The sequence below is a fragment of the Scatophagus argus genome, chromosome 3 (genome assembly GCF_020382885.2).
Source record: "Scatophagus argus isolate fScaArg1 chromosome 3, fScaArg1.pri, whole genome shotgun sequence".
NCBI classification, from domain to species: domain Eukaryota; kingdom Metazoa; phylum Chordata; class Actinopteri; family Scatophagidae; genus Scatophagus; species Scatophagus argus.
This window is the reverse complement of record NC_058495.1, coordinates 12,644,886-12,666,353: the sequence shown is the minus strand read 5'-3', so window position 1 is coordinate 12,666,353 and position 21,468 is coordinate 12,644,886. Positions and strand designations below refer to the sequence as shown.

The window sequence follows — 21,468 nt, the reverse complement described above, 5'->3', positions numbered from 1 at the left end:
TTCCTTTCCTTCATGTCTTCTCCTGTCTTCTTCCTTGTTGACCTTCTGTTCCATATAGGTGCATAAGAAGGTGAAAGTCAAAAAGAGGCCCTGGTGATGGCACATGGCCATATGTGGTAATTGGCGTCCTGCTGCTTTGACATCTGCCACACTATTGTAGCTGTCGTGAATTCTTGGTCATTACATAATGCCTTAATGCATTATAAATGCAGGCAGAGAAAGGTTCTGTGTAGTTTGAGGCTAGGTTGGAGGTCTGGTACATAAAGAGCAAGGTGGGAGGCCTGGCCACAAGCCTTTTCCTTTATACCTTTGGGTAAGCATTCTCTTTAAGTCTATAAAGGTGAACTCATGAAGACTGTGATTTGGCTTCAGCTGAGAGTTTTTAGGACTCCCAAAGCCAGGACTGTAAATGTCAAAAGATGTCTTTTAGTGCTAGAATCAAATGTCTCTGCATTCACCTCACAAACACACAAAAAACACATAAACCCGGCCTATGATTTACTATTAAGTAATGTGCATAATATGATCCTAAAAGGATTATTGATTTTGCAGGATATATGGATATATCAGATTAAATTAAATTATGAGCTTGACATCTGTGTGGCCCCTCTCTTTCTCACTCTCTCTCACGCTCTATCACAACCCAACCGGTCAAGGCAGATGGCCGCCCACACTGAGCCGGGGTCTGCTTTGAGGTCTCTGCATTCTGAAAGGAAGTTTTTCCTTGCCGCTGTCGTCAAATGCTTTCTCATGGTCTCTCTGTATTAAAAACTAAATTAAAGAGTTTGGTCTGGACCTGCTCAATTTTTAAAGGGTCACGAGATAACTTTTGCTGTGATTTAGTGCTATATAAATAAATTGAATTGAACTGAAATTGAATTGATAATGGGAAATATATATCATTGATATGATATGTGTGGACGTTCTTTACAGTTTCCGAGGGAAGCAATGTGATTGCAGTTCGTAATACATGCTCCAACAGGGCTTAAAGACAAGGAGAAAAAGTCTTGAACACAACAGATCTCATTAGAGCCACAGAATATTAAACCATTCACCACTGCTCACTATCTTTGCATTGCTTACCCTCAGGTGTGAATAAACTGTAGATACTGAAATTCTTTCTAAAATACAAATATGTGAGATTACCAGTGATCAATATCAATCAATAGGAAGAAAACCAAATCCAAACATTCTTCAAATTCTATACTTTACTATATTTTCTATACAAAACTTCAAAGGTCCTTTAAATATGTTTGGCTTTAGTGATTGTCTGCTGATTATATTTGTGCTCATATATTAATTTCTCAGTTAGGTTACAGGCTAGTTGCCATTTCACAGTTAGGCTACAATAGCATGAAACTAAAATGAACTATTGCTCCACATATTGCAAAGCTCTGACTCACTGCTGTGCCTTGACTTTTACTTTGACAAGAAGCTCTGCTAAAACAGTAGCTCAACCGCAGCTGAGCAACAGCCTGAGAAAGAGACTGAACTTCCAGTCTGTTTGGCTTCATTATTCATGGATAATTATTCACAATTTGCATTACTGAGAAAATTGAGATGTGGGCAATGTAACCAGGTTTATTATGCCTGTGTGCTCTGTTACACATGCAACCACACCTAATGAAAATGTCAGGGCATACTGAACACATCAAGTGCATTTTGAATAGCAAAATGGAAAAAAATGGAAAACTAACTTGTTTCCAGACCTCTGAATCACAGCCTACATCACTGATCTGTTCAGCATTTCCAATATATCTTGTGTTGTGCTCACAGCTGCTTCCTCTGGTTGGTGAAACAATAGACCAATCAGGGAAAGACTTACAGGCCTCCCGCAGACTCTGCAGATTAATGGCATTAGATTGTTTGTCTGTTGCAGCTCATGGACTGACAGGATCAAATTCTAATTATAAATACAAAAACGTCAAAGTCTGTGTATAGTGTTTGTGACGATCAGAGAAATGTCTTCATCAACTCACTCCTGTCATTTTTGTAAAAACTGTGTATGGTGGAAGCCTTTTGGGGTCAGGGTGCTCCTGCAATAACAAGTGTGGCCACACAGCCAAAACCTGTTTACTCTTTACTGAAGCTTTTCCTGAACAGCTATCAACAACAATTTAAAAATTCTATCGACAGAAAAATGAGAGTGGATGACATCGACAGATAAAGTCAGTTTATAGATCAGGGGTCATCAAAAACTGCTCCTTGCTGCAACTGCTCTCGCTGCTTCCAAGTTGACTAAAAATGATGTGGCAGGACAGACTTAAATTTACTGGTTTAACTGTGCAGGGAGGTACAGGTGTACTCCTGGACACTGTGACATCAGTGTGACATCACTGTCCTGGTGTTGGGTGTGGTCAGAGATGAGATGAGTATGAAATTTTCAACCAGATGGGGCAGTCTGCTGTTCAGTTACTCTTAAATGCCCAGATAAAAGGTTCTGATGACATAACTGAGATAAGATTTTCTTTAAATTTCTTTTACTCTGTCAGTCAGTCAGTAGTCAACGTAAACAGAATAAGTCATAGGCTCAGCAGCCTCTTAGCCTTGTGCTCCCTGCCAGCCCTGCCAGCAGAAGCAGTGATGAAGCCATGGTTTTCATTGTCAGTAAGAGAAACTGAGAAGCTGGGAGCCGAGGTGAACCCTGGGGACAATCAGAGTAATGTGGACAGCAAAATAAGCCAACACTGGAGCAACACAACACCATCCGGCATCTGACTCTTCATCCAATAAGAGACGCACAAGCCGGAACTCATTTTCCATTATTATTATTGTTCTTGGTTTTTCTTTCCAAATGCAGGTTGTACACTTTCCAAATACAAATACAGTTAGGATAATCATATTAAACCCATTGGGCAGAAAGAAAAAACAACCAGAAGAAGAAAGAAAGCAGCTGCGGGGAGGGCAAGCAGCTATTTATCAGTTTCATCGTGTATCTGCTTGCCTCCGCCTCATCTCTCCTTCTCATTCCTCTCTGCGTCCCCCTTGTTATGAGGCAATCATGTGGATCTTTATGAAATCTGATCTGTATCAGCAAAAAACAAGCAGACTGCACACTCTGTCTCCTGACATCCTTCTCTATCAGTTCTCTGTTGCTACCCTCCATCTTGTTCTCCTTCACCCATCTTTATTTCTTCTCCTTATCTGCGCCTTTCACATCACATCACTACCTCTGTAATTCTCTTCTCCCATCTCTGAATCAAGTATACAATTTGATAGCTCTCACTGGGCTTTCTTTCACACATGGATCCAGTCCCTCCCTTAGTTTGCTGGATGTATGTGTGTGTTCAATGGTATGATGGACCTCAAAGGTCATAAGCCGGGACTGGAGCCCACAGTTCGGCAGGTACTCAGCGTCTGCCAACGGGATGCTCGAGCGCTGTGGCTTCATGAAGAACAACGACTTGCTGACAGAAATAGAATCTTTTAGCAGCAAGGGCGCACAGAGACTTGGATATGGATCAAATAAAGAGAGAAAATCATTCCTGGCAACACACACATACACACGCATATTTACATTTTAAATTTTGTACTCATTTGGGTAAGCCCTGATACTATTAATCATATCAACCAGGGCACAAACTAATGACTTTTTTAAAATTCAAAATTAATTCAGAGATTATTTTCATAATTAAAACTGTATCATCTGTCAAAAAAAGAAAAAACATTTAATTTAACACAGTCACGACTTCCTAAAGCCAAACCTGACAGCTGCAAATGTCTTCTTTTGTTAAACCAACAGTTCTAAATCTAAAGATATTCAAATAACTATTAATAAGACCAAGAAAAGCAGCAGTTTCTTACATTTCTAGGACTGTAATGTTTTGTTTGCTCAGTAAATGACTACACGATTAATTAATAACTAAAACAGTTGCTAAAAATGGGTGCAACATTAGAGTAACCATGAAGCCCAAATGCTAAACATTATTATAAGTGATAGTAGAAAGAGTCAGTATCAGACATGGAATTTGAGATATCGGAAGTCAAGTGTTTTCACTTTTTGATACTTCCAATTCATCACCTTTCAAAGTGAAATGTCTTTTATGCTAATATTTATATCATGTTTGTTGTCTCTTTCTGCTTTGTGAATGCTGGCTCACTGTCATCACTTATTGGGGCCTGTGAATAGAACAAAACCAAAAAACAGGTTATTAGTTATTAATGTTTTTCCCGGGCAGGTTGTCTGCTATGAAAAAGGCCTACATGCATTGTATTTAAGAACATTTTAGTGCTAATACTACGTTGGTCACATTTGAATGCAGGCTCTAAAAAAGTGTTTTGTTTGTGTAATGATATTAGTTTTACTTAAAGGGCTGGCCAACCTGTCTTTGTTTGATTTGAAAATATGGGAATACATAAATAAGTCAGATTCAGTCACTCTACTGTATGTACTCAATAAAATGACCTGTCAATAAATTAAACTGATAGCAGATGATTCCAGTCCTGGGATTTGATTTTTGATGGTGGGACTAAACATTCGTTAATATGTGGATCACAAATTGTGAGTTTATGTAAAGGATTTTTGCAGCACTGACCTCACCAACATCGTTGAGACCACAGAATGACCCCATAGAGGAATGTGAGGAACAGAGGAAAAAACAATGACAGCTGAGGGGAGAAGTGGAAGAGATTTTTTCTTCATAAACACACACACACGCACTAAGATCTAATACTGGATATACCAAACAGGTGCAGAAAGTTTCCCACTTTTTCTTCTCCAGTTTTCATTTGTTGACAGGTGTGAGACATCATGCATTCCATCATTCCCCAGGAAGGCTGTGCAACGCGCACGTTCACACAGACAGAACCAAACTTCAACAGAACAAGACTGCAGACAAATACAGAAGCTCTGTCTCGGAGATCACAATGCAGTACGTACAGCAGCTGAGCACTGCAGTTTGGGGATCAGGATGCTTGGGATGCAGCGGTTTATCAATTCCTTGCAAATTGGGCCAAAAGAAATTGAAATTCCTCCCAATGCCTCTCTCTTTCTCGCCACCCTCCTCTTTCCCTCTCTCTGTCAATTTGTCTCTTTCTGCCTCTGTTAAACTCACACCCAAATCAGTCCTACAAACAACTACACAGGTACAGTCTCTACAAAACATGACTGTTTTACTCCCGGGGGAAGCAGAAATTGTTAGTGGTTGTGGGAAAATCACTGTTAAAATTCTATTCATGCTGGTTATTGAATGTCTCTCACCAGGTGTGCTGGTGCAGGCACAGCAATTTGCTGTGGTGTTACTAAGAATTCTGGAAAGTAGTGCAGAATGGTGAATGATATTATATCTAAAGATACAATATTTTGCCAAAAGTGTTTGCTCACCTGCCTTTACACACATATGTACTTAAGTGAGATCCGATTCTTAATCCAGAGGGTTTAATATGACGTTGGCTTTCCACAAGGTTTAGGGGTGTGTTTATGGAAACTTTTGACCATTCCTCCAGAAGCGCATTTGTGAGGTCAGACACACGAGAAGGCCTGGCCCGCAGTCTTCGCTCTAATTCATCCCAAAGGTGTTCTGTCAGGTTGACGTCAGGAATCTGTGCAGGCCAGTCAAGTTCTTCCACACCAAACTCACTCATCCACGTCTTTATGGACCTTGCTTTGTGCACTGGTGCACAGTCAGGCTGGAACAGGAAGGGGCCATCCCCAAACTGTTCCCACAAAGTTGGGAGCATGGAATTGTCCAAAATCTCTTGGTATGCTGAAGTATTCAGAGTTCCTTTCACTGGAACTAAGAGACCAAGCCCAGCTCCTGAAAAATACCCCCACACCATAATCCCCCCTCCACCAAACTGCACACTTGACACAATGCAGTCAGACAAGTACCGTTCTCTGCGCCTCAGCATCCGCTGACCCTGCTCTGTCATTTTAAGTGGCCTACCAGTTCGTGGCTGAGTTGCTGTCGATCCCATTCACTTCCACTTTGTTATAATACCACTGATAGTTGACTGTGGAATAATTAGTAGCCAGGAAATTTCACGACTGGACTTGTTGCACAGGTGGCTTCCTATCACAGCACCACGGTGGAATTCACTGAGCTCCTGAGAGTGGCATATTCTTTCACAAATGTTTGGAGAAGCAGTCTGCATGCCTGCACGCTTGATTTTATACACCTGTGGACATGGAAGTGATTGGAACACCTGAATTCAATTATTTGGATGGGTGAGTGAAGACTTTTGGCAATATAGTGTATAAGGACATAATGTAATGAACACCTGTACTGTATACTGCAAAGAGATACACTATATCCCTGAATAGGACACGTTGCTACGCTTTTAATGTTCAATTTTGAGACGGTCACAGATGTTTAAAGGTGCAATTTTACGCAATGAGCTGTATTGTTGTAAAGTGCAGTTATCATTGGAAAACAGACAACAAAATAATAGGATATAACACCATAAATTACAAATATCCCAATAAGCATGCCTGTCTGACAGGGTCAGTAACAAAAAACAAACAAAAAATGACAGGCTTTAAGAGAGGAGGATTACAGGTAAAGTTAGTTTTCAAATGTTTTTTATGATACTGCATTGTACTGTGCAGGTGTTTTGGTGATTCACTGATTCACTGATTCAACTGATTCACTTGATGAGCGTATATTATATACCGAGAACTGACAAAAATTTAATCTACTATCCTTCTATAATAATAAGCTGGGTTGGAAAAATGTACTGAATTTACTCAAGATGCTCACGACAAGATGTGATGTTTCCTATTGTTCCTTACTAGAGAGCACAGCCCAGTTGACTACTGTGCGCTGGGACTTTAAATGCAATGAGTTGAGGTGTAATAATTAAACCAGTGTCCCAGATTTACTCTCTGGCAGTTCTCATTGCAAAATATTTTGGTATATGCAAAATTCAGTAAGTCGTGTCTCAGCTGGATTCCTGACCCAGTTCACACTGTTTGTCCACTTAAAGCTCCAGTCTGCGACTACGGCCTGATGCAGCCTCGGACTGGGGCTGGTTCCTGTCTCACTTTAATGTGAAAGGATTTACGGTAAATTGGATTAGAGGTTTCTAAAAAATAATATAGGGACAGACATCAAGCCTTCTTGTTACGATAACATATATACATTTAATTTCCAAATCAATAGGAGTCGTTTAAGACTGGTAGTATTGGTGATATGTGCATCTTGCCAGGGGTTAGATGAACAATCAACCATCAGTGTTACATCTATATAGTGATTATCTAATAATTTCTTGAATAAATACTGAACATACTGTGAAACTCTGAATCCTTTTGTCCTCACAAATAATTAAACAGCTAATTCTCCCGCAAAACCTTTGATGGAAGGCAGTTTGTCTCACAAACAAAATTATTAAACTTCTGTTCAGAGTATATTTAGTCCCTCATTCATTTGTTCACCATCTTCCTGCACACATTATGCAGAAGACAGCCAGACACCTCTCTCTACATCCAGGCTTACATACATCAGCCATCCTCATATATAACTCGTGTGAAACTCAAGCCAATATTTGTGAGAGATCTGCACAATGACCTCATTGTCTTCTTCTTCACCAGATCTGAATGCCACTGAATCTCTTGTGCCATACGATGCAAAGTTAGAGGGGGATTAGAATTGTCTGATGCTAAATATCTGAATTAATTTGAGGAGATTAGGAACCAGCCTATGACTCCCTTGAGGTATAATGGACTTATCCTTCAATGATATGACCGCATCATCTTGGTTCATATTTATTTTTCACTTTCTCAGAAGCATTCTCAGAAGAATCAGACCATGGTTAATGCTGGAATGTAAATGTCGTCCTGTCCCTCAAACAATATGCATGCTATACGAAGGAGCTTCCAGTTTGAGGCAGCAACAAAAGAGTTTAAAAGTCATCACAAGTTAACGTTGAGTCTGAGATCAATACTGTAGCTGAGACACTCGCAACCTACAAAGTTCGCTTTGACAAAATAAAAAGAATACGCACTTCTGACAATAAGGAGAGCTTGTTCTTACAGGTTAGTGTTACTGCAACATCTTGAGAATATCAATTTTGGGCCTTGAGATTGGAAACACTGGAGTCCAAGTCAGCTGTGTCTAGCTGAGGAACTTAAGAGGTATCTTACCATAAGTCTGCATCACACTGCTGAACATGTACAGGGATGCTTTGCAGTCAAACTTTGGACTGACTGGCTGACCAACAGAGTGACTCATACAATCTGCTAGTCACAGCTAAAAACCCTCTTTTACAAAAAGAGCGCTGGTGGAAAACTATTTATGGACCACACTCAAAGTTCTAAATTTACCCACAAAGAATAGCCTTAAAGCAGCAATAACAGATTTTTTTGAACAATTTGGGGCAGTGTTAAAAGCTCTAAACATAACACTGACATTGTATCACCTTATAAAGTTCTTGTGGCAAAAGTTTTAGCAAACTTCCTTATTAACACGTCCAGCAGTCACATAACAACATTGGTATTCAGTTGGAGATGTGCTTCTGGCCTACTGACAAATGTAAGTCGAATATTCACTCTGCCTTTAGCTTTGTTTTGTTCTCCATCAACTCCTGAAGGGAATATTTGTCTTTTTAGCTGTTAAAGGCTCCACACTGCTCTCTAACATTGTCTGTCTGCTGTTTGTTGCTGGGCAGGTAGAGTACATTAAGTTTGTCAGGGGTTTTATTTGGAAAACTGCTGCCTGCTGCATTTGGAAACAGGGGCGCTGAACCAAAACATTAGATTTGTGGGTCATTAAACCAAAACAATGAGCTGAAAGATGCGAAAATGCTCTGTAAAGCTGGGGGGAATACGTTATTCCCTGTGGATACCTCACTACGGGTAGTTGTTATTTATTGTCAGTATAAAGTTTTATGTAGCTATAAACTACAAAATATGAATACAATTCTGAATAGAAGTGTCCATACTAGTGACATATTAGCTTGTGTAATCTCAGATGGAATTTTTAGAAGATAAAATATTGTATTTTGGAGTCAAAATAGATGCCACAATTCTTTGGTTCGTTTGCTAAATCTATCTATTCCAAACATCAACCGTGGCCACCTACCTGGTAAATTTGGATGGGGAAGGAGGCGATATATGGAGTCCCTCTGCAGAGTTCTATGTGTGGGAGCATTTGTTAAAGCAGTTTCTCAACTCGTGGGATTGTTGGGTAAAGGAGAAAGAGGCAGTTCCAAGGCACTCTTCAAACAAAAGCATTAAAAAGTTAGCGTTTCATGACTCGTTCAAAGAACGTTTCAAATCCATCTCCAGAGTGTTTTGACAATGCCTTCATCATGGAGAAGCACACCAAACTACATAAAGAAATGGTTTTGCTTTCAAAAGTGCCCCAGAATTATTTTTTGATTTATTTCTATATTTTATATTTTTGTACTGCGGTGTTTGTAACTGTAGTGTTGCACACTATGAACACTCTGACTGTTATGGTTAATTTATGATGATGCCTTTCTCTCCCGTTCTGTCTCCCCCTGCTACCACACAGCTCTCTTTCCCTCTTTCTTTCAGCTGTGGCTTCTCAGGACCGGGCCATCATTGCAGACAGAAGGAGGGTAGGATCTATTAATAGAAATTGGACCAATTATAAAGCAGATGTTCCCCTGTATGATGGTGGGAGAACACTGTCTGGGGGGGTGTCTGTGGTACCTTCACTATCTCTCTGAGCTCGTGCTCTCTGTAGTCTTATTCTCCGTCTTGGAGTTTGTCTTTCGCTGTCTCGTTTCTCTGACTCCGTCTGGCTTTCTGCTTCCCTTTTTCATCACAAAGCTTTTCATCAAACGCCTTCTTCGTTACTATTTTTTCTTAAACACCAAGCAATGTTCTTTTTATCTTGCTGTTATCTTCGTTATAACATGATCACGTGCACACATACAAACAGGATCACGTGTATGACTGGAGCACGTTCGCAGCCAACATTGCTAAATAAACCTTCAGCTTGACTGACAGCCCTGTAACAGACTGTGGCATATAACATCTATTTGTTCCTCGCTGTTTACATCTCTCTAAATTGCATTCCCATCAGCAGGTTGTTTAACACAGCTCTGATTTGTATTTCAACAATAGTTAACATACCTTAAACAATCCTACATGTACAGTGATTTAATTCATAAGAAATTCATCTGATAATGTGGTTTCTTGCTAAATGCTACTAACAAAAAAGGTCTAATTTATACTTTTGATTGCAGACTGGAGATTTGGGACTTTAGGATGAACAAGCATAATCTAAAATATACAAATAATACAAACAAATATACAATCGCCCTCGGTTATCAACACTTTAATCATCACTGCCATCTTTCTGTAATTTGAGGGGAAATCCTCTTCAATAACAGGTTTTGCTCATATTATCCCTGTAATCTGGGACAATTCAATCAGTGTCTAGTTGTAAACAGAAACCCATCTCTTACAAAGCTGAGTGTGCTTGTGCTGTAATCAAGAGAGAATGAAATAAATGCTTTTAATAGAAAATGCCACAGGTGATTTTTCTATCACAACAGCAGATGTGCTAACAAAGACAAGTATACTAATTCTAGAAAAACCTGAAGGTCTGTCTCCACTGTCTTCATAAGCATAACAATATCTAATCCTGCTTAAGAGGAACTTCTTTAGCTTTTTTCTCCAGGTCTGTCCTCACCGTCAATGTAATCGCAATTCCAGTCATCACCATCTTCAGCACTATCGTCACCTTGATCAGCAACAGCGTGGCCATCATCACTTTTACTCATGAGTGATAAAGCTGTGTTAGATCTGCTGCAGTGAGGCAAAAGCCCAATCCATGCTAAGTAGGTTAGGGGGGTAAATCTTCAGGTCTCCAGAGGCTGAGCGCTTTCCCTCCATGTCTCTCTCCCTGTCAGCATCTGACAAGCTCACCAAGGCTGAGCTGAAAACCCATAACATCCACCTCCGCAGTTCTCTTTACTGCCATGCTCTCCTTTCCTCCTTGCCACGATCTATTCTTTACTGTCTGTCTCCACTTTGCTCCACACATTTTTTTCTCGTCCTTCCATCTCCCACGACTTCCTCTTTACGACTTTTGCAGAATCGCCCTTCTCATACACGCACAAATATGCGCCCGTCAAACATAAAAGAATATATGCACACATCCCTGGTTCAAAAACTAAAGCTTTTATTACCTAAATCTCAGTATTTGCTCTGGTAGGCTGTAGGCCATCTTAACTGACAGTGCATCTTGGCTGTAATCTGCAACATGACTCACAGGAGCTGACATGAAACTTTGTGACAGATGACACAGCCACACTTGACTCACAGTAACAGTGAAGCATAGTCTAATTCAAATTAGATGTGATTTATTTTAAGGTGAAGGCAATAGGCTTTCTCAGCTACCTGTTAACAGTAATGACTGCTTAGATGCATATGAACGATTGTGAATGGTGGGGAGATGTGTTGTGCTGCATTCAGTGGTGTTATAAAAAAGCTTTGTTTGGGAGAGGCTCTGGGCATGATTTGGATGCTCACTAGCGCCTGCTCAAGTGTTAGGTGCATTTACTTTTCAACATCGGCTATAAAAGAACGTAGCGCTTGCTAGAGATAAGGGTCTAATGCACGTTACAGCTAATAGGAAGTGACCAATATGTTGTCGGGCACTGTGTGAATTGTGTGATAACCCTGTTCTTCTGGGGGATGAAAGACCATGAGCCCACCAGATCATTTAACACTCCATCAATCAAGGCGACGAGAGAGCTAGGAAGTTCACAGCCCTCAACAAGCATGCAACTAATCCACACTCAGTCAGTCAGCTGGTGCAATCTATCCTGTGAGCCAGTCACAGTCAACTTGATAACAATAGTCATCACTGACATTACTCACAAATGTCAACGAGAATAAATTACCAGAGTATGAGTTAAGCCAAAATGTAGCATCTGAATGATCACATGATGCACACTCCCTGTAAGAGACTTTGTAGTACCGTTGATATACTGAACAAATGAGATATGCACTGACGATACCACTTCCCTCAACCACCACCTGCTATGGATGCTATGAATGTGTAGAGCTGTTATAGTGTTGATGGGAAAGCAAACTGATATCTTGAAAAATGAAAGGCGCACTGCACAATGTGCCAAGCAGCCAATATACACAATATGATTATATGTTTATATACATTTGGCTCTGTATTGAGGAAATTATGTTTCCCACTAAACAAAAGCCTGATGGTAGAAAGACGCCTGGTCCTATTTTAAAACAGGATTTGTCAGCCTGATCACAATTATGAGGATGTCTGCAGATTGTAAAATGTTTAGATTACATTTCATTCAGAAAACCCTGTGCGTGATAAGTCAGTGTCACACATTCAATCTCTTCTTCCTTTGGCCAGTTGAAAATACTGTATGACTGAATTCATTCTGAATCTGTTTGTGCAGCCAATTGCACAAAACCTTATTCCTGGGTTTGTATGTTTGTAAAAAGTGATATTCCTCTTGGATAAATAGCAGTGCCTACCTCAGTGAGGTGAGGGTTGGGGTTGAAGCCACACTGGTTGCACACCATGCAGCGGCACTGAGTGCAGGTGTTGAAGTTCGGCTTGTCATCCCCAGTGCCCATCAGGTCGGTGGTTTTGCAGACGGGGCACAGTTTGCTGCTGGGCATGGGTGCAATTTGTGGCACAGAATAAGGGGAGGTGGGGACACTGCCTCGGTCCGGGGACACAGAAGGGGACCTCCCAGTCCTGCTGCTACCCACATCCACCTGCAGACTCTTCCTAGCCACGTGACCCTGGCCCTGCTCTCCTTGAGTTGTGGCATGTTGAGGGGTGTCGTGGGAGGCCAACCTGTCCCCTGTCCCATGACCACTCTGGACTCCTGTTTTAGGTCCTGCGTCTGACAGAGGTGGTCTAGTAGAGATGATAAAGAAAACACAAAAGTGGATATCAGATCAGGGTCCTGATTTAGGACTTTAAACGCACAGCATGTAATTTGTACCGCTAGAATCAAAACAAGAGATCTAAGTAGCATGGGGTCATGGGAGTCGTTGTTTTCACTGTTAAACAACCACCACTGCTGATGAAAATTTTGACACAGGCAGAAATTAAAATGTTATTTACATTAAATTTTTCACATTTGCTTTTCTGACTCTGACTCCCAGAAGACATGGCGACAAGTGACATAATGAACCGGAACATTACGCCGAATAACATTATGAATTTCACTGGGTTTGTAATGCAAGTACACAACTCAAAACAAAATACATAACAAAGGTATAGAAGTTTTTAGACATTTCAGTGCAGAAATGTTTTATATGATGTGTCTAACAAAAAGACCATCTGTAAACACCAGCTAAAGCACTCTTTTATATTACATATTATAAAAATAATAGTCGAACTCAAGATCCACAGTCCAAAGTCCACTTAGCAGCTTTATTTGGAGCTTTTAACCAGACCTCACTGTCTCTGGTCCATAGTCTGTTCATTTGCTGTGGAAATAGTTTTGAGATGTGACTGAAAGCTCCAGAAAATTTTGTTAAAGGAAGTTGAGTTTAGGCTTTGTCGTTTTTTAGTGTTCCCAATTCAAGAATGAACTTTCATGCTGAATATAAATATAATACATATTGAATAAAGTAGAATCTCCTCAAACAACTGCAGTTGTACATTTTTTTAACCTCCTTTGCACTCAAGTCTATATATATATATATATGTATATGTATATATTGCAACTGTAAATTTTATGCATAGATATCCACAATAGTGGCATTTTTACATTCTTATTTATATTCCTATTCTTCATTTTTTGGAAGAATATTAATGAGTATGCCACACTACATTTCACAGCACATATTGTTGGTGTATGTGACAAATAAAGCCTCTGAATCCACTCTTTCTTATTCTTATACAAACACACATAAAGAAACACCCCTGTGGAAGTTCACTGCAACCCATGGCAGCCCCTCAATCACAGATATGCACACACCATTCACTGACGTCATCACAGACTTTCAGTTCTTTACAAAACTGATTCAGTCCCATCTATAAGTCAAAAATTCCCCATGCTCAAGGGTGGAAATAATATATTGCATCAGTTAATCTCAAAGAAACTGATTTGCTTTCCATACGCATTTACCCATTACTTTCAAGAGGGTTTTCCATCTTAATTTTTCTTTTGTCGCTCACTGTGAAACATAGCAACAGCAACCCTTTGGACTGATTGAGTGAAAGACTGATGAGGGCGGGCTGATTAGAAAAGGATGGTGAGTAAAAATGAGAAAGGAAAAGATGGCATTAGTAACAGAAGGATGTAATAATAAAGACACAGGATCATCAGTTACTTCAGGAGCTTTGCTTCGTTATTGAAGCAACCTAGTTTGCAGACCTCATAACATTTTAGCACTGCATCATTATTATATGAAGCTTTTACATGTCATTCTAAGTATATCTTTTAAATGAGCTGTAGCAGGTTTATATACCAGTGATCTCTACTTACTTTAAAGAAGGTACTTCTTCTTGAGTAGTATATTTTGGAACTCTTCAGTTGTGAGATGCACTAGGTCGACATGCCATTAAAAGGTTTTTAATGTTGTTCATAGTCTAATAGACTTATCAGACTACTCAAAACGCTGGCCGACAGAGAGGCATATGTTGAATATTTAATATTGCCTCTATCAGTTTCTGTGAAGTGCTTCTTGTGGTTTGTTTTCTCTCTTTGAAGGTTTTCTGTTCTGGCCTCTGTGTTGTGTTTGGGTGGAACAAAGGCAGTGTATCAGACAAACTGTATTGTAAACCTCTGGTTGTCTTGCTCATTTGGGCCCTTGGGCATTCACACCAATAGTTAAATAGGAATGGAGGATTTCGACTGTCATAACAACTTAGACCTGGTTTGTCATGCACGTCATCTTCAAAGACTGTCTCAGCAGCAGCACTGCTCCCTCAGTAAGGGAATAGTGGAAATAAAGGGAGGAATAAAGGAAATAAAATAGAGCATGTTAACAATTATGAGTCACAGCTGATGACTTGAGCCACTGTACAACTCTAACCTCGTTCCACTCTCCACAGGAGTCCTGTGTTCACGGCAGTGAGTCTATCAGGAAAAACCTGCACTTTTCAAGCCATTTACCCGACTGTTCCATTTGAAATTCAACTGTCCTGACAGTACGCTTTCCACCGCTCACACTCTGTTTCAGGTTAAACTGGACTTCTGAGAGTGTTTCTAAAGCTACTGACCAATGATAAACAGAGTGGACAAATGAAGTCTAAATCTACCCGGTGTCCTCTTAAGATAGGAGGTAGTTTCACATAATAATTATCACTCGAATGGCAAAGACTTCACATCAAGTGGAGTCTCTTATGATTTATGCAAAGCCTCAGGCATGGCTTAATGATACTTTAAAAAAAGAGTTTAAGATGGAAGACACCATTTCAAAAGATTTCTTTAGATATTCTCATCCATCGGCAAATGGGAATCCACTGAGAATAACCGGTGGCTTTGTGTCTAAAGCACTACAAAATGCTTGCTCTATCACAAAGTGGATGGTGATGGGTTTGTAAGCTGCCAATCTTTCATAATGGAAGCTCCCTGTGAAATTTTCTAACGTAATAAAGCAGAAAGAGACTAAGATTCTCTACACATCCTAACAACAATACATGCAACAATGTCCTAGTGTCTCTTAAAGGAATAGTTCAACATTTTGGCCGTTACATTTATTTATGTCTTGCAGAGAGTTCGATGAGAAGATCAATACCACTCTCATGTCTATCCAGTAAATTTGAAGGAAAAGTCAGCAGCTGGTTTAGCTTAGTAGAAAGACAGCTGGCCTGAAGCAACTTGACATTTTTACACTTTTGTTTTTATACTGATTAAGCAAACAAAATATAATGTGTTAATTAGTGAGCTTATAGTGAGATAACTTTAGAAAGAGCCAAGCTGGAGTTTTCCTCCTATTTCTAGTCTTATGCTAAGCCTAAGATAGCTGATTGCTGGTACAGAGAAGTAGAAAAAGTAGAAGGATTGATATTCTCAAACACACACATATATATGTATGTATATATATATATGTGTGTGTGTGTGTGTGTGTGTGTATATAAATAACAAATAGATAGATAGATAGATAGATAGATAGATAGATAGATAGATAGATAGATAGATGAGTTGGAACAGGGAAAACGATCTGACACAAAGGTACTTAATTTTAGCCTGACAGAGTATCAGTATCTGTATCAGCATGCCTATAAGGGAGATCCTATATGTGTCTCATTGATTTACTTGTCTATCCATTGTAAAGGAAAATGGGTATCTCAGGCTTCTGAGTGAACTCTATCTTGTGCTATCCATTTAGTAATATTTAAAGGTCAAACCAGACAAGCAGTGGATGCAGCAGACTTGAATGTGATGTTTAAATGCACCATTTGTTTGTGATGGCTGGATGCATATTAAAAGCATCAAGTGGAGAATAAATCCACCATGAAATATCTGCTCTGCAACACTGGACTAATAGCACTCCTGCTTTCACAAGGTTGAAAGAAAATCAGTGACCGCTGACTTTTTGGAAGTAAAATTCAAAATGCAATGATTTTTTCTCCACAGATTTTCAACTTAATAATTATTTAATGGAGTAGGTTTAATTTTGTCATGTTGTGGCTGATGGACACCTTGATTTTTAAACGAGAGGTCTGCTGTGTTGACATGTTTAATATAAGACAAGCTCTTATTAAGTTCATGATTACAGTAGGAAAATAAAATGGCATACATTTAGGTGATAACCTGTTAGACAAATGCATTTTTTTTTTATTAGCTATCAGAAATCAAAGCAGCAAACAGCTATTTTGTGCCACGGCCACATAAAATTATATGGAGTCAGACACAAAATTCATTTAACTTTTTTCTTTCAAACAGCCATAACTGTGATGCTGCAACCAACAGACTCAAGACCAGGCTGTTACAGTAATCACTTGACTAATTACTGGTGGATAGCAGAGTTATTGACACAGCACTTCTTATTTCCATTAGGCTATTGCAAACATTTCACCATTTAGCATCAGACAAGCTTGGCAAACCCTCAAAAAATAATTGATGAGAAGTTGAGACATGGATGAGGGGGAGCTCAGTAGAAAAAATATATTCCCCATCGTGTTGGTCATCTGCAAAAACAGAAGCTGTAGTGCTCAAACTTTAAATCTCCCACCTGCCGCCTGTTACATTAAAGTCTTGCCACATGAAGCAAGCTACATCAAAATCCCAACAAGAGGCCCTTGAATAATGATCCCAAAGACACACATAGTGTGTGTTACAGATATATTTGGTTTTATAGAGATTGTCTGAGTATCATTCAGATGAGTGGCAAGTTACCCCATGGACTAAGTCCTTCTCATGTATTGCCAATATATTCAAGCCAAAGAGCTAAGCATTTGAGTTTCCTGAAAATGTATATGTTGTATATCTTTTAAAAATCCAAAAGATTGTTTAACAACGTCTGCTGCTGTACTGAAAGTATTTCCACAATCATTAAAAGAGTCTTAAAACCATCTGGATAAAACCATATTTCATCCATTGCACATCAAAAACAATTTTAAATCAGTTTACCAAGTTGTGCCTCTTTTTGCAAATCAAAGCAAAGGTGGCAGAAGATGGCAAAGACGGTGGCCTGAACGATAAACGTCTTGGAACCAAAATGTTAAGAATATTAATTAAACCATATTGGTTATATTTCTATATTGATGTTTATTTCCATTACTATATATTTCCATACAAAATAATTTAATAAAACATTCACATTTTGCTTGCGTTTTACAAAGAGAGCAAGGTGTCATTTCAGGCTACTTAGATTAGAGTAGTGTGTGTATGATTTAAAAATTTCTTTCTGATCATACAAAAGATAATATATTTCTTTCATCCAGACTGTTAAAGTAATCTTTGAGGATTCTGGGGCAAAAAACAGAAATAAGTGTCACTAAACAACCTTCTGTTTTTTTCAGAGACTGTTTGGAAGCTAGCTCTGTGACTCTGTTGTAATGGAGGCACAGACTTGGTTTAGGTTCACTGCTGTGTCTGTTTCCAGCTACACCAACCATACTGCCAAAACACACAGAGTGGCACACGGAAGCTTGAGACACAATATATGTCTGTAGTGCATGTACATTGTACTGGTTCAGTTGGTTAACCACCTACTTATAAAGTATAAACACTCAATGTTTACTTCAAATAAACTTTCATGAGCGCTGGTGCCTGATATTTGTGTCTTTGGCATCTGAACAATACTACACTGCTGATGTCTCACAAGCAGACATTCATTTTGTGTACTGTACAGTCAGTGTCATAAATAATAACTGCTTTTGCATTATTTGTTTATGTGGTGATAACAATTTGCCACATGTAGGCTGCATAGTGAATGGTGCCGAGTATAAATTAATCATGAGGGAACACTGTACGCTGACTTAAAACATGACTGTGGACATTACGTTCATAGGTTTTATGAACTGCAGCTTTCTTTGGGATTCTGGTGGGATTTTGACTTGATTGACATGAGTTAATGATTTACATTGTTTGTAAAGAGCCATCAGTGGTATTCGTTGGAGAGCTCTCAAGCAGCTCTCAGCACTTTATAATATAAGGAGCAAGTACAGTTCTTCACTAACAGAAAGAAGTGAGACGAGAACATGGCAGCAGCACGTTGTTGTAGACAGAGGTTACATAGGGTATCTGGAGCTTCAAGACAAGCCAGTTTTTCTTAGAGTTCTGGACTCTTGTCAGTTATGGTCATCTGGTCAGGATGAATGTGCACTTAGTCAAAGCTGTCATGATTAGAAAAGAAAGCAACCATTGTGGTACTTTGTGAAGCAGAAGGGTAGAATGACTCCTGCAGGTTTGTGGATTCATATATGGGCTCTTATATACATATATATATATATGCATATATGTGTGTCTGTGTGTGTGTGTGTGTCATATTACGTCCCCATTCATATCAATAGGCAAACTTGATAAATGCCGTGACTCATTTTAATTAAGATGAAAGTCTCCTATCTACAGTTTCAACCCAGGCACCGTCTCATTGTTTCTTACGCTCTCACAAGTTCTTTGTGGAAAAGTATTTGAAGGCAATGATTCAGACTGAATGTAGGTCCCGGATCTTAAGAAAAACCATGTTAATCAGTCATATCACATACTCTCTCTCTCTCTCTCTCTCTCTCTCACCATCATTTTCTCGGCACATTCAGTCTCTCAGCACTTGCCATCGCCTTATGAGACACCTCAGGGTGGATACCAGAGAGAAATCAAGATATAAAAGAATCATGAGGCGACGGGGGAACTATGAGCCTTCAGACCAGCCCCACAGTGAATATACAGGCTGAACAGAGAGCATACAGTGAAACACAGACAGGACTAAACATTATTGAAGATGTACGATATTCTCGTTACAACGATAGAACAAGTCTTACAGCTTATCTTCCTTCCCTACAATCACTTTGTGGAATGACACAAATCAAGCAATACGTCAATGGCAAAGGCCTTAGCCTTGAATGAAGAGTTGTAACATAAAAAAAAAAAAAACTACACATTTTTGGATGGCCAGCTAAAATACAAGCACAGAGAGATAGTAAGATGGTGAAGCAAACCCAAGATGCAGTTGTGCCTCCACTTGGGCATATTTAGTCAGGTCTACAACTGTTGAACTGTGTAATTAAGGCAATATTAGATTGTGTTGGAAAGGTAATACTTCCCACACACCCACACAGTAAATACAGACCTACAGGCTACCACATGTGACTGAACACTAATGATTTTGCAAAAAGCTAATATTTTATCAACCTATATCGCCCTGCTATGCGACAGCCATGGGGTTTTCATATTTAACTGCCAAAATAATGAAAATATTGCCTGCCACAACAATGTTAATGTGTCTGGGTCAGCGTCTGGATTGCTTACAGAGATGCAACATCATGCTTCCAGAAGAAATGAATCTCTTTCGGTGCTGTTAACGACGGCGAAAAACAATTTCCACTAGCTGCATATTGATTTGGGTTGAGATCTAATAAGTGACACAGCTATGGCATAGGCGCTATGGTCCTGTGCTCCCAGTGACGCTGGTGATATCATATGGTGGCATGGTCACCATAAACAGCGCTGTCATCAGGATACAGACGTCTCCTCATCAGGAGGAAGGTGATTTCTCAGAATGACTTTACTGGTATTCATGTCGAAACATGTCCAGGAAATCAGCCTATAACGTAATGGAGCCGCCTGAGCCCTTCAACGTGAGATCCAGAGCACTTTGCATCATTTACATCTCTAATTTATTTATCACCTGAAGCTGGGGGTGTTAATATTTCTGAGATCCACTCCTGAGTGTTTATATTTCCCTGGCACTGCCTCACTATCAAGAGAAAAATGTCGTTCATTCATTCATGATACTTAGCTACTGATGCCTCCGGACAGACACTGAGAAAACGGGCGTAGAAATGCCTGCTGAAGCGTTGGAGAGCTACATTTACGTATTATTTACTCTACAACGAAAGCGTTGCATATTAAATTTGACTTCGACCCAGATTGTCGTTGTGTGTAGGGGTGGTGCTGCCAAAAAAACGGTAATGTCTGAAAAGGGGTGGTGAATTGTGTTGACAAGGATATTGAAATAAATAATTAAGCACCCATTCAAGTCTATCTCCTCGCAGTCGGTTGATCCTATATCTACGCTCTACATCTTACAGATGTATCGTACACGCCACGCCGCCGTGTAGCCTCCCTGATTTCTCCCCACAGTTTGACGAAGAAGCGTCCTAGCTATCGCGGCTACCTGTTAATCCCCGGCCCGGGTCCAGCCCCACTTCCTCCGGCTGGCGCTCCATTGCTGGGCTTGATGAGCTGTCCAGAGTCCGGTGGTGCTGAAATGGAAGCCGGAGCCCCTGCTGCAGGTACGGCGGGGCCGGGCTGTCCCGCCTGTCCCTCCCCTTCCATACTGGCTTCGTTCCCCATCGCCTCGGGATAGGTCTCGACGGAGAGAAACGATGTTGTAGATGGTTCTACAGCTGTGGTAAAAACTCAGATGAAACTCAGTGGTGCTCTCCTTCCGCCATCATCGCCTACAATTCAGCATCCCGCACGGAGCACGCGCGCTGACGGAGGGGTTGAGGGAGCGCGCTGACGCAATGGGTGGGAACTTTGGCGACTGGTGCGTGCGCGCTCACGGTGCTCGAGTTATCTCAAGTCACCAGGCAACCACTGGGAGCTTTCTGATTAAGCCCACGTCTTTCCCTTCTAGTTTAGAAGGGTTAGTTAGTTAGTTATTTTTTATGCTTCTGTGATATTAAACTAAGTGCTTTACGGTTTTGGACTTTTAGTTGAACAAAATAAGAAGTAATGTCTGTTATGGGCCTTTGGGAAATTATGGTAATTGTGGCAATTTTTAAATTTTCTGACATAGTATAGTGCACATGATTGATCAACTACTCAAAAAAAAATGGAATAAATTAATTATGACAATAATTTTTTAGTTGTAGACCTAATATTCCTAATCCATACAATGGTTTGATAGACTATCCATCTTAAAATAATACAAATAAT

General features: G+C 39.9%; 1 protein-coding gene across 1 annotated transcript in view; it reads right to left on the bottom strand.

Annotated features, from left to right (window-relative positions):
- The window catches only part of bsnb (bassoon (presynaptic cytomatrix protein) b), a 62,706-nt gene extending 41,713 nt beyond the window's left edge, over positions 1-20,993 (bottom strand). Inside the window, exons 1-2 of the mRNA XM_046383660.1 lie at positions 20,702-20,993; positions 12,428-12,818 (exon numbers count right to left, since the gene is read on the bottom strand). Coding sequence (XP_046239616.1) covers positions 12,428-12,818; positions 20,702-20,880 — 570 coding nt within the window. The 5' untranslated portion in view covers positions 20,881-20,993. The remainder of the gene's footprint in view (positions 1-12,427; positions 12,819-20,701) is intronic.
- Positions 20,994-21,468: the final 475 nt, after the last annotated feature.